Source organism: Branchiostoma belcheri, unplaced genomic scaffold, assembly GCF_001625305.1.
Source record: "Branchiostoma belcheri isolate BF01 breed outbred unplaced genomic scaffold, Haploidv18h27 scaffold10, whole genome shotgun sequence".
Classification (NCBI taxonomy): domain Eukaryota; kingdom Metazoa; phylum Chordata; class Leptocardii; order Amphioxiformes; family Branchiostomatidae; genus Branchiostoma; species Branchiostoma belcheri.
Window position 1 is genome coordinate 4,996,827 of NW_017802380.1, and position 11,452 is coordinate 5,008,278.

Consider the following 11,452-nt stretch of genomic DNA (forward strand, 5'->3'; position numbering starts at 1 on the left):
CAGACAGCCCGCTGTTAGATATAAGAAAAAAATAAAATGATTTGCAGTGATAAATCTGTAAGCTGTAGGCAAAAGAAAACGCAATTCCTTCCTTGTGTTAATATCAATCTGAATGGTTCTAACCTTGGAAGTGACAGAGTACCTATACATAAAGCCTGCCCGAATCGCCTCCATCGTTTTGCCATCGTTATCATTTTAATACAGTCGACAACTCAAGGACAGACATGCTTAATCTATTCAAGCAAGTAAGATAACCGTGGATAGGGACACATGTGTCCTGTTTTCACGTGTCTGTGTTGGGTGGTATCTCAACATCTCAGTCCCTTGTGAATCTGTGACTTTTGTTTCATTTATTCGTTCATCAACTTGTACATCGAACGAAATGTAAAACATGGAATCAGTTATTTACAAAAATAACGAATATTTACAAAAATGACGAAATAGGTTGGATGTACGGTTGTCCTTCCCAACCGCCCGATAGCTCGTTAAACCTGTAGGTAAACATTTGTTCAGCCTTACTTATTCCGCACATTTTAATCACTGTCACTTCCGAAAGTAAGCAAGGCCTGCGTATTTTTGTGTGGGGACGAGAGTATTTAAGAGTCCAGGTCAGACGGGCCTCGGGCGTTTAAAGTCCTCGACGTCGACATTTGGAGACGATTGTTTGACGATGGCTACTTTCGCACTCCCAGTCTTGTTGCTGCTTCTTCCTGCTCTTATTTTGTCACAGGACACAGGTAAGACAGTTCCGTTTTCGCACCATGCATACGGGTGTTCATCAGTCTTATAACCCAGTCTTATAACCAGTACAGAATCGCCCACATCTTTGGTTTGCGCATGCGATGCAAAGTACAGTATTGCGTAGTAGAATATATGTAGTAGAATATATGTAGTAGAATATATGTAGTAGAATACATTGTAAGTACTTTAAGGTGGGTTTGTACGTTCTTTATTTTTAACTTGATATATGCAAATTATCATGAGAACTTAAGCAGCTGCTAAAGCTTTGACCAGGAGTAAGCTCTTTTCTGTATGGAGATATTTTGCCGCAGTATATTACACCTATAAAGTCAAGATATTATGTGGGCTTTGATGTCTGGTGTATTCATACAAATTTATCTGGGAATGATTGTAACGGTATAGTCTAAATAATTGCGTTCTGGAGTGAATATCGTCTTAAGATTCAACCAAGATACAGCAGTCCGCGTTCTTTACTCAGTCTCAGGGTGCCCGGATGTTGACCCAACCTTGACCCCGTGGAACCCTGGGCATGACCCCACCGCGCAGGTGGTTGTGGGTAGAGGACAGAACTACCTGCTCCAATCATCTGCCACGTTTTACTCACTCAACATCAAAGACGGAGGTACGTAGTCTAACGTGCACTTATAAAAATAATGTTGCTAAGGGTTTGCAACGTTCAACGTTCTTTGTATGCCAGTTTGCACATGCAGTTTGAGAGTATTTAATGTTGCGTAAAAATGCAGAGGAACTGCATACCATGGTACGTCACAACGGATACTTATGGGTTGGGCGTAAAAGGAAGAAAACCTCATCAGATTATAACAAAAAGTAACGTTGCCTATTCCTTAATTCTAAGTTCCGGAAAGGCATAAAAAGTTATAAAAGCATGTCTTCGTGTAGGGCAGTATGATACAACCTGATGTCTGTGGGCAAAAAGAGAGTATTGCTATCACTACAGGACGAGTTGTGTTTGCTGACTTTGGTTCCGCAAGTTCTGACGAGATCGTCCTTCGGTCCCGTGAGGTCATCGTGGGGAACGATGGCGAGTTCCACATCGGCAGTGAGACCTGCCCGTACCAGGGGAAGGCCACGGTGTCCCTGTACGGCCGCAAGGACGACCAGAAGAACACCAAACAGGTCCTGGTGAGCGCAGGCGGGACTCTGGAGATCCACGGGCAACACAAGCTGGCGTGGACACAGCTCACACAGACAATTCCGGCAGGAGGGCTGCCTAAGGTAAATATGACAATTATGATAGCCTATAGAAGGTCAATGGATCAGCATCATCATCTTCGTTGATATGCCTTTGATATTCACTATTGCAGTATTGGAAATCATCTTGATACCCAGATCGAAGATTACTAATTGCAAGAATGGTCTAGCAAAACAAGTCATATGTCTAAGACAGATGCATCTGATTCAAACCAGGGATCGTACTTCTACACATCCGCCGGTAAGGGATGGGTCCGTGGCATCCACATTCGTGTCATCGACGAAATAACCGGGGCTGTGGTAGACTCCGCCAGGTTCGACACTTACGCCGACGAGGAGAACAGCCGAAGTTTGGCGGCGTTCATCGACCAGATACCTTCGGGTAAAATCGTGGCACTGGCGACATTTGACGAACCCTCCCGTCGTCTAGAGGACACGGCAAAGGAGAAGCTCAGAGAACTTGGAAGTGTAGAAGTGGATAACTTGGGACTCAGGTGAAGCATTCTAATTAAGACATACTGGTACATTAGTGACATTATACATGTAGCACCTTTGCACCAATTTACAGCTATTTACTTGTAATTGAATTTGGCCATGATCATGTCAATGTTTCAGGAATCCGTGGGTATTTATCAGTGTAAAGGGAGACCCCAGCGTTGCCGTTGAACAAAGACTCCCTTACATAGGTAAGACTGCTGCTGCTAATGGGAAGATGTTCTCCTCCTACTTTGATCTTTGATTTTTTGTTGTCGTTAAAACGTGGCTTTCCAGAACGTAAATAATTTTTTGGTGTCTTTCGTTCATGAAACAGACACCCAGACCACCGGTACCGCCACAGTCACTGCTGCCTTTGATGCCTTCTTTGGGTCCTTCAAAGTCGTCCTTACCAGTAAATGGTTGGCAGGTGAAGATATGTTTCATTCTTCATTTCCAGACCACTTCTAAATGCAGCATGCCTAAAGTCTATCATGTTGCGTTATCAATGTTAAACTACTAAACCGACAATCAATTACTTACTTACACAGAATGGCAATTATTCTAAAAATTACTAGTAGCTGATAGCAAGCATATTCGACAACGCTTCCGACCTGCGCTGCTTAAAATAGGTAAGTTTGTATTCACGATACACTTCTCTCCCATGCTGTTCCCCTACACAGGAGGAACAGAATGCACTTTTTCCATCGAATCAAATGTTGACGAATACGTCATCAACCTGAAGGATGACGTGAGTTCCTGGCAGCCTGGGGACCACATCGTGCTGGCCAGCACGGACTACAACATGGAGCAGGCAGAGGAGTTCCAGCTGCTGCCGTGTCAGGAGTGCTCAGACCACCAGGTCAAAATCAGCGGTAAGCTACGATCTTCCAATACATTTTGTGCTAAAGTAGCTAAAGGGACATATCGTATGGAGGAGATTGTCATTGAATGTCTCAAAGACATTGACCCTGGGTGGTAGAGGCAAATACAATATCATAGTACAAGATTCTCCTAGTTGTAAGTCTCAGCGTTTCTACTGCTGCGTCCACCGGCTTTGATGGTTAAACGGGTTCTTTCAAAACGTCGTAGGGAGGCACGAAAGGGAGTTGCATGGCTGACACATATAACTTGCCCATCAATCAGTTCACGAACAATAAGGCAACTGTCCACAGGTAAAATCGAGTACATGCACTTCGGTGAGATCTCGGATGACGTAGACATGCGGGGAGAGGTTGGTCTGCTGACCAGGAACATCAAGTTCCAGGGGGAGGTAGAGGACAGATGCTATGGGGACAACTACTGTCAGTTCTTCGACTTTGACACATATGGAGGGCATATCAAGGTTTGTTCCATGTTTGTTGTTTGTTGGACGGCATTTTGAAAGGAATATTTTTTGACAAATGAAAGGTTTAACTGGGATTGTACTCGAGGGAAGATGTAACTGTATCGGCAGGTTCTGGCAGGCTTCAAGAACGTGCACCTGTCCGGCATCGAGTTCACCAGAATGGGCCAACAGGTCCAGGGCAGCTACCCTGTCCACTTCCACATGGCCGGAGATGTGGACGAGGTCGGAGGCTACAGCCGCCCAACGTACGTCCGAGAGCTGTCCATTCACCACTGCTTCTCCCGCTGTGTGACCATCCATGGGACTCACGGGCTACTGGTTAGTCGTAAACGATAACGTATTAGCATGAAAACAAAAATGTCCTATATCTAAAGACAAAAAAGTCCAAAATGGATGTTGACACCATTATCTAGATCTAAGTCTATTACTATTGCAGCATTTTTACAGTGCAGAATACATGTGTCAGGCCAACAATGCCCTTTTATATGTGCAGGTCCAAGATACAGTTGGGTACGACACTCTCGGGCACTGTTACTTCTTGGAGGACGGCTGGGAGCAGCGTAACGTTCTGGACCACAACTTGGGCCTGGTGACCCGACCCGGCACCCTCCTGCCCAGCGACAGGGACACTAACATGTGCCGCTCCATGACAGACGGTGTGTACGGGGACTATGTTCCTCAGGCAGGGGACTGTAAGTAAGTGACAAAATCGATTAATACATAACCCTTAGCTTTGAACAACATTATCATCACTCATTTTATTGTGGTAATGCATATAGGTTTAATTTGATTTTTGCATTAATATCGTATTCCTCCTTTCCTCAGTGGTGCGTCCACGTTTTGGATCGCTCATCCGAATAATGACCTCCTCAACAACGCTGCTGCTGGCTCCCCGGTAACAAACTTCAGTAACTCAAACAGCCCTGTTCAAGACACTCTTTTGCTCATATCTTTCATTGAGGCTTTATTCAGTACAATGATATTGATGCTAAAACATTACTGTGTTTTTATTTGTAGGTCAATGGAATATGGTTCATCTTCCACCGAGAGCCTACGGGTCCTTCTGCCGGGGCTCTTCCCAGGTTTCAGGCGGAGCAAAGCCCGCTAGGACGGTTCTACAACAACAGGGTGCACTCCAATGGAAGAGTATGTATTGGGGGTGGACTGAAACTACTGCAGGGTAGTGCGGTGGGGAACCTTGTTGAAGGCGATAGGTTGTCATAATATGAACATTATTGGTTGCACATGATGACCTTTCAATAAAAATTATTCAAATTGAAACAAGACATCATGATGCACCACACTTTGCTGATTTTGTGCACTTTTATTTATCAAGCATATCATATTGTTCCCTTCCCTCCCAGGCTGGGTTGATGTTGGATGGCGGAGTGAAAACCACACAGGCCACCGCAAATTCGCCGAATGAGTTCCTGTCGCTAGGAGGGGCAAGGCAAGGATCTCTTCAGCTAAGCAAGTCACAAGAAACAAGTTATTCGCGTGTGCTGAAAATTGTTCAGGTTTTTATTTATGACAACTCAATGAGTTTCGAGGTGACGAAGAATTGACATGACGTAAATTGTCATGGACTGCCATTCCTATCATACATTCCAATAAAAAATACTTGATCTTTGCAGGTACAAACCTCACCAGAACGCCGACCTCTCCCAGCCACGCGTGCCGGCCATGATCGAGGGCCTCATCGCCTTCAAGAACTGGATCTGGGGCTCCTGGATCCGGGGTGGGGACATCTGGTTCGACAAATGCGCGTAGGTCCAAGTATCTACGTCATCCCCATTAGATGATTCGAAGGTCAGACAATGTATATTGATGTTTTCACCCAACAATTTCAGGAAGTTCATATACTGTGCATGATGTTCGAACATCTAGAGATAAAACAATAATGACATATCGTACTTATATAGATATGTATATATTGGACTTATAAAGGATATATACGAAGTGAAACCTTTGTGTTACTGTATGCATTATGCCCGATTGATTTTTTTTCAGTTTTGCGGACAACAGCATAGGACTTACCATGGCGAGGTACGGCACGCTTACTAGTATTTTTAAATGTGCACGTGCATGTGTAACACACACCTTAATATCATATGACTAAACACGTCGACTCTCTACACCGTACGCTCACTTTTATATACATCGGTAATTGCCCACAATGTTCATTTTATCAGAAGATCAAAAAGAAAATATTTTGATTTATATATTTCGTTGATACAGTGAAGGCGCCTTCCCTAACGACGAGGGATCGACCCAGCGGATCTGGAACAGCATCTTTATCGGCGAGAGTGAGAACGTGGGCACGGAACATGGGGCCAGGGTCTGGGGGATGGGCGGGGTCAAACCGGTCGAAAGGAGCCTGGTTCATAGCACGTGAGTCATCCAAAGTTTGTCGAATTATTATTAGATGTAGTTTTGGGGAATGGAGGACATCGGCACCGATTTTTATAACAAATTACTACCCTGAGGCATAGCTATCATACACCTCAGAATCGATCAATTGTCCTTTTTAACAGGAATTATCCAATGGTGGGGATAGACGTGTACGATGGTCCAATCTTAGCCGACAGCTGCACCTTCAAGAGATACGCCACAGCACCGGAGTACGACCGCTGGTCCAGTGCTATAGGGTTTCACAGAACCAACACTTGGCAAAATACTCCAACCAGTAACATCACAGGGGCCAAATTTGAAAATGTGAGTAGACGCCCCCGCACCCTACCTTTCCCGTGCGACCAACTGTATATACTAAAGTAACGTAAACGTCGTAACGTCTACATGTTTTCAAACCGTCTTGCCTCATCAACGTGGTTTATCGGCACAGACAACAGTCTTTTTCGGTTTGTGCGAAAGTCAGTTAAGGCCCAACTTTTGACCGGCTGACTTTCCTCAGGTTCAAAGCCGAGTGTTTCTCGGTGGACGGGGACTGCCGTATTTTGGTAACAACGACTTAGACGGCGACAAGACCAACATTCTCCACGACCTGGACGGCAGCACCACCGGCTACCCGGACAGCTACATAGTCGGGCCGGACAACTACCTGGTCAGGAACCCGGGATGTGTGGAGAAGCCGGAGTGGCACGGTGTCTTCTGCAGAGGGAAGTTTGCTCAGGTCTGTACTTCTCTTTTTCCGAATCCATTTTGTTGTCTACTTTGTTGTCTGATCTTAACTTCATCGAAGTTCCATACTAACAACAAGGGTAAGAACGACATACGTATACCATTGGTCTTGTCCTTCACACAGTTGTGGGTCCAAGCCAAACTTCCAAACAGCCTGGTTATGTCGCTAGTGCGTGACGAGTATCCGGACCATCCAATGACACTGAGAGGACCCCTATCTCAGGCTAACGTTTACCAACAGTACCAACCTGTGGTCACGCTGGACACCTCCTACACCATCCACTGGAACGGACGGGCTCCAGAACAGATCTTCCTCTACCCAGTGAACTTTAACAGGTGACCCCATTCATCAATACAGGAGTCAGTACCCTGAAATATTCACACAAAAGTGTATAACATCTACAGTACAGAACAGTAACTATCTCATACACACTAGTACCATGACCTGAAAACCTACAGTATACATGTAACGTTGCCATTTAAGATTATTGAGGAAAAATATCTGAGAATTACAAACATTCGACACAGAACAGCCATCACAAAACTCCGGATAAGTTCACACAAACTCCACATAGAAAAGGGAAGACACAACCACATTCCTCTACAGCAAAGGATCTGCCAATTTTGTAACCTAGATTATATTGAAGATGAATGCCATTTTGTAGTTGACTGCACATTATATAGAAATGAGAGGGATTCCCTCTATACTTATGTAATAGATAAGTTCCCAAGCTTTAGACATTTAGATAGAATAGAAAAATTCGAATTCCTCATGAAACTTGACAAACCATGTATAATTAGCTCAATATGTTCGTACATCTTTAACTGCGTAAAGAAGCGAGAAGAACCTGAACCTGTAAATAGTAGGACACATTAGTTTATATAGTATGTAAGTGTCATTACTGTTTTCTTTTCCCTGTCTACCCAAGACCTGTACTTAGCTCGTTAGAGCACAAGCGTACAATAAAGGTCTTTCATTCATTTATTCAAAATTGCAACATGACAATACAAAGTCTGCAATAGGCAGCAAGTATGAGATTAACAGATGCACTCCACACCTTTGATAAGAGAAGAGCCATAGGAGCGATGAGATGTTTTTATTGTCCCTCAATGATCTTTTTGTCTGAACGTTTAAAATGATATCTCCGTCCTTAACTTGTAGTGGCGACTGGGTCCGAGTGGGCCTCTGCTACCCACCAGGCACCACATTCCGGGTGAAGTACCAGCTCCATCAGTACCGAACACCCTGGGTCACGCTGCAGGCCGAAGATGCCCACCCCGCGCACAGCCTGGCCGCTGTGGAGGCCGGCAACGGCAAACTCTTCTACTTCGAAGAAAGCACAGGGTGGGTAGTGGCAGTAGAAGCTAGGGAACTTAAAAGCCGCCTAGGAATGTACGTAATGACAACTGGATCATGAGGGGCTTTATACCTACAAAGTATACGTGATATTGATTGATAACAGGTCGAAACATGTCGCTTTTTCACAGAAATATTAGCAACAAACGAAGATCAAGCAAAAAAGGGGATCAAAATATAGAAAAGTTGTCATCATGCCTCTTCCAGCCTGTTGTTCCTGAAAGTCCGAGCTAACTACGACCGGGAAGGTGACGGCTACTGTTCACACATGGGCTGTGAGAGGATCAAAATAATGGCCTCCATGGCAAGTGATGTGGTCAGCGACTGTATGGCCAAGGCTTATCCCAAGTACAGCCTGACGCCGACAGAGACTGTCCCCATGCCGAGCTTCCTGAGTCTGGTCAACGACTGTACAGGATGTGGTGCTCCGGTGGGTTTGATTTAAACTGACCAAAATCCGATGGGATTTTGCTCGTCGTTTGCATATATAGCATTAATCAGACATTTTGACTGGGGCTGAATGTATGTAAAAAATAATCTAAGAATAAACTACCAAGGCAAAGTCGACGTCTGCCAATCTCATGCTTCGCTATCCCTTCAGGATCCAATCGTCCACGACGCCAACCAGAAGTTCCTGGAGGTGACCGTGGTTTCAGCCGGGTACAACGAGATGCTGCAGGGTCATACGGCGTTCATAGAGGTAGGGATTCCAGAAGTTATTAAGATGAAACATAAACCCTTATTTAATTACATATAGATAGATGTCAGACACTTAAGATCACATACAAGTTTGCGGTAGGTTACAATTTACAGCACTGATAATATGCTGAATCTCACTTGCTGAGTCCCAAGATTCGCAATGTATCCTATTTTAGCTTTTTGTTCAGAGCTGGTGTATCCATGATTAATTTTCACCATCACACCTGACACTCTCCAGATAGACGGAGCGCGGTTCGGTAATCATTACCGAGGCTTCCGCGTCATCGCCGTTGACGCACTGACCGGTGCCGTGACGCATCAGATGACGTTCGACACCTACGCACAACCCACGGCTGACGTGGCGATGGCGAACTTCATACGGAACGACATCCCGCAAAAGTAATAATATTACAGTTGGCCTTGTAAAAGGACCATTACGTGCAGACGTGTGAGAATGTGACTTAATTTTCGTGACTTACCATGTAAATTTTCAATGACGTTAAGTATCTTTCATGGAAAATCCCTTCTTAAGGCTAGGGTTTACTTAATATGCTTTTGTTGGTTTGATACCAACACGTAAAGGATATGAATTGTATCAATGCCACAGCTCCTTAGATCAGTATATATCATAAGTATTAATTACAAAATGCTGTTCCAAAAATTTCAGTTCCATAGTGCTGGTAGCAGTGAAGGACGAGTCCAGCGTGCACGCACGAGAATGTCTGACAGCACTGAAGGAGATCGGAGCTCAGGAGCCCGTCAAAACTGACCTCAGAGGTGTGTGCACTGTAGCAGCTCAACATGTATTTTGATAATGCATGGGGTATTGGTGCTTAGTGTCTAATTGACATTGTATCAATACCATCGTTCTGCATTGCTTTTGAACCAAGTGCCCAACCGAAGTCAGATTCCATTTACACCTGGATGGAATGCCATGTAACGTGCCTTTCTTAAGTGTCAAATGAACACATCTAGCCGCAAATCAGACCTATTAAATCTCTAACTGGTTTCTGCAAAACTAACCATTGGGCCATTTACATTGTATGCCACACGTGTAACGGGTATATTGTCATTGCTACATTGTTTAAATTTGTATTTTCATCTGCTGCAGGTAATTTCGCCATGGTTGGGTTTAAGGGGACCTTTTGGCCCACCTGGGTCCAGCAAGTCAACCTGCCGTCCGGTCAGGGTCCGGCACAGATCTACACCAAGATCCCGCTCATGGGCTGATGATGAGTGAATATCATGGTTGAGTCAGACAACCATCACAGATGTTCATTCATTCAATAAATGGGAATCATAAAGCAATGCATCCTGACAAGTCTTTTTTTATCTGATACTGACAGGTGGGACAAGAAGTACTTTTGACAGATAAATAATGCAAGTACAGCAAACCATGCTTGGAGAAGGAACATTATAAAAATGTTTAAATTGTTGGAATATTTCAGCTTGCTGCCATTGACCGTTGTGAGATGTAGGCTTATTATAAGGAGCATATTCTGTACGTTTTTTCAGTTTACACGAGACGTGTATTTCACCTCTTGCTTACAATTATGACAAACTTCCGTCTGAAGTGAATGGACCTAAACGATCAGGAACTGAACTATAAGATGACTTTACTGTTCGACACATCATAAGAATTCCTCCTTTCTTACACCTGGATGACAATCAACGAAACAAATGTAGAACTAGAAGTTTTCAAAGGCATACAGATGACATGCTTAATACAAAAACAAGTTCATACATAACATGTACAAAATAAGGTACAGAAATCAGACCTCAAATGTATCATGAAGAAGAATCATTGCATTATCCATACAGAAATCACAGGCTTAGGTGAAATACCCAACATGTACAAGGATGCATGTGACAATGCATGTTGAACAAACAGTAGTTTATGTACACCAGACAGCCCTTGTAGGCTCAGTTATAATAGGATGTTCTTGGGGGATGCCCATGGGCTGCCTGAGGAGGCATGCTGGAGGAAGGAGCAGTACTAACAGACGGCATTCCTCCGGGGACCGGGCCCTGGGGGACAGGGGCAGGGCCTCGGGGAGGGGGGCCGGCCAGGGGCCAGGCTGCCCTGGGACTGTGTCCACCTGGCTGGGCAAAGGGAGGGCTTATGGCTGACTCGTCGTACGGCCGCCCGTGTGAGTCATAACCAGGCCCGCGGACAACGGGAGGTACTGAGTGGACAGGCTGGCCGACGTGTCCGTGAGGCGGTGGTGCGGAGTACGGTATCGGTACGGCCCCAGAGTGGGGTACAGCCGGCGCAGCCCCCTGGTGGATGGGCCGGTACATGGTGCCCTGGTTGTGAGGAGTCTGGTTAGAGGATGCCGCCTGCTTGGCCAGGTCCTCGCTGTCATCTTTGATGGGGACTGTGATGAGGTTACTGCTGCGGCTGCTGGTGACAGGCATGTAGGACTGGGACACAGGGTTGGGGAGGGAGTCCGAGGATGGGGGGTAGCGGTGGTGCTCCGGGG

General features: G+C 45.1%; 2 protein-coding genes across 2 annotated transcripts in view; one reads left to right on the forward strand and one right to left on the reverse strand.

Moving 5' to 3' along the window:
* The first annotated feature begins 670 nt into the window (after window positions 1–670).
* Window positions 671–10,645, forward strand: LOC109472051 (cell migration-inducing and hyaluronan-binding protein-like). The gene is made up of 25 exons (XM_019771630.1): window positions 671–737; window positions 1,220–1,363; window positions 1,700–1,977; window positions 2,170–2,447; window positions 2,569–2,639; window positions 2,765–2,857; window positions 3,111–3,302; window positions 3,603–3,772; window positions 3,884–4,093; window positions 4,269–4,471; window positions 4,601–4,670; window positions 4,793–4,921; window positions 5,140–5,225; window positions 5,410–5,541; window positions 5,786–5,821; window positions 6,014–6,166; window positions 6,310–6,490; window positions 6,687–6,905; window positions 7,038–7,249; window positions 8,076–8,258; window positions 8,478–8,700; window positions 8,872–8,970; window positions 9,208–9,368; window positions 9,637–9,746; window positions 10,081–10,645. Exons 1-25 carry the CDS (start codon window positions 671–673, stop codon window positions 10,197–10,199), a joined length of 3,819 nt encoding a protein of 1,272 aa, XP_019627189.1. The 3' UTR covers window positions 10,200–10,645.
* Window positions 10,646–10,669: 24 nt separating this feature from the next.
* LOC109469322 (E3 ubiquitin-protein ligase Hakai-like) overlaps window positions 10,670–11,452 on the reverse strand; it is a 4,772-nt gene continuing 3,989 nt past the window's right edge. The window contains exon 8 of the mRNA XM_019767827.1: window positions 10,670–11,444. Within this exon, the coding sequence (XP_019623386.1) occupies window positions 10,893–11,444 (552 nt within the window). The 3' untranslated portion in view covers window positions 10,670–10,892. The remainder of the gene's footprint in view (window positions 11,445–11,452) is intronic.

What these genes read in the sequence shown, in the direction of transcription:
- LOC109472051 (XM_019771630.1), top strand. Translation starts at nt 671, where the DNA reads ATGGCTACTTTCGCACTCCCAGTCTTGTTGCTGCTTCTTCCTGCTCTT. An exon ending in ACTCAACATCAAAGACGGAG is followed by an intron (nt 1,364 to 1,699) that starts GTACGTAGTCTA and finishes CTATCACTACAG; the next exon opens with GACGAGTTGTGTTTGCTGAC. An exon ending in ATGGGACTCACGGGCTACTG is followed by an intron (nt 4,094 to 4,268) that starts GTTAGTCGTAAA and finishes TTATATGTGCAG; the next exon opens with GTCCAAGATACAGTTGGGTA.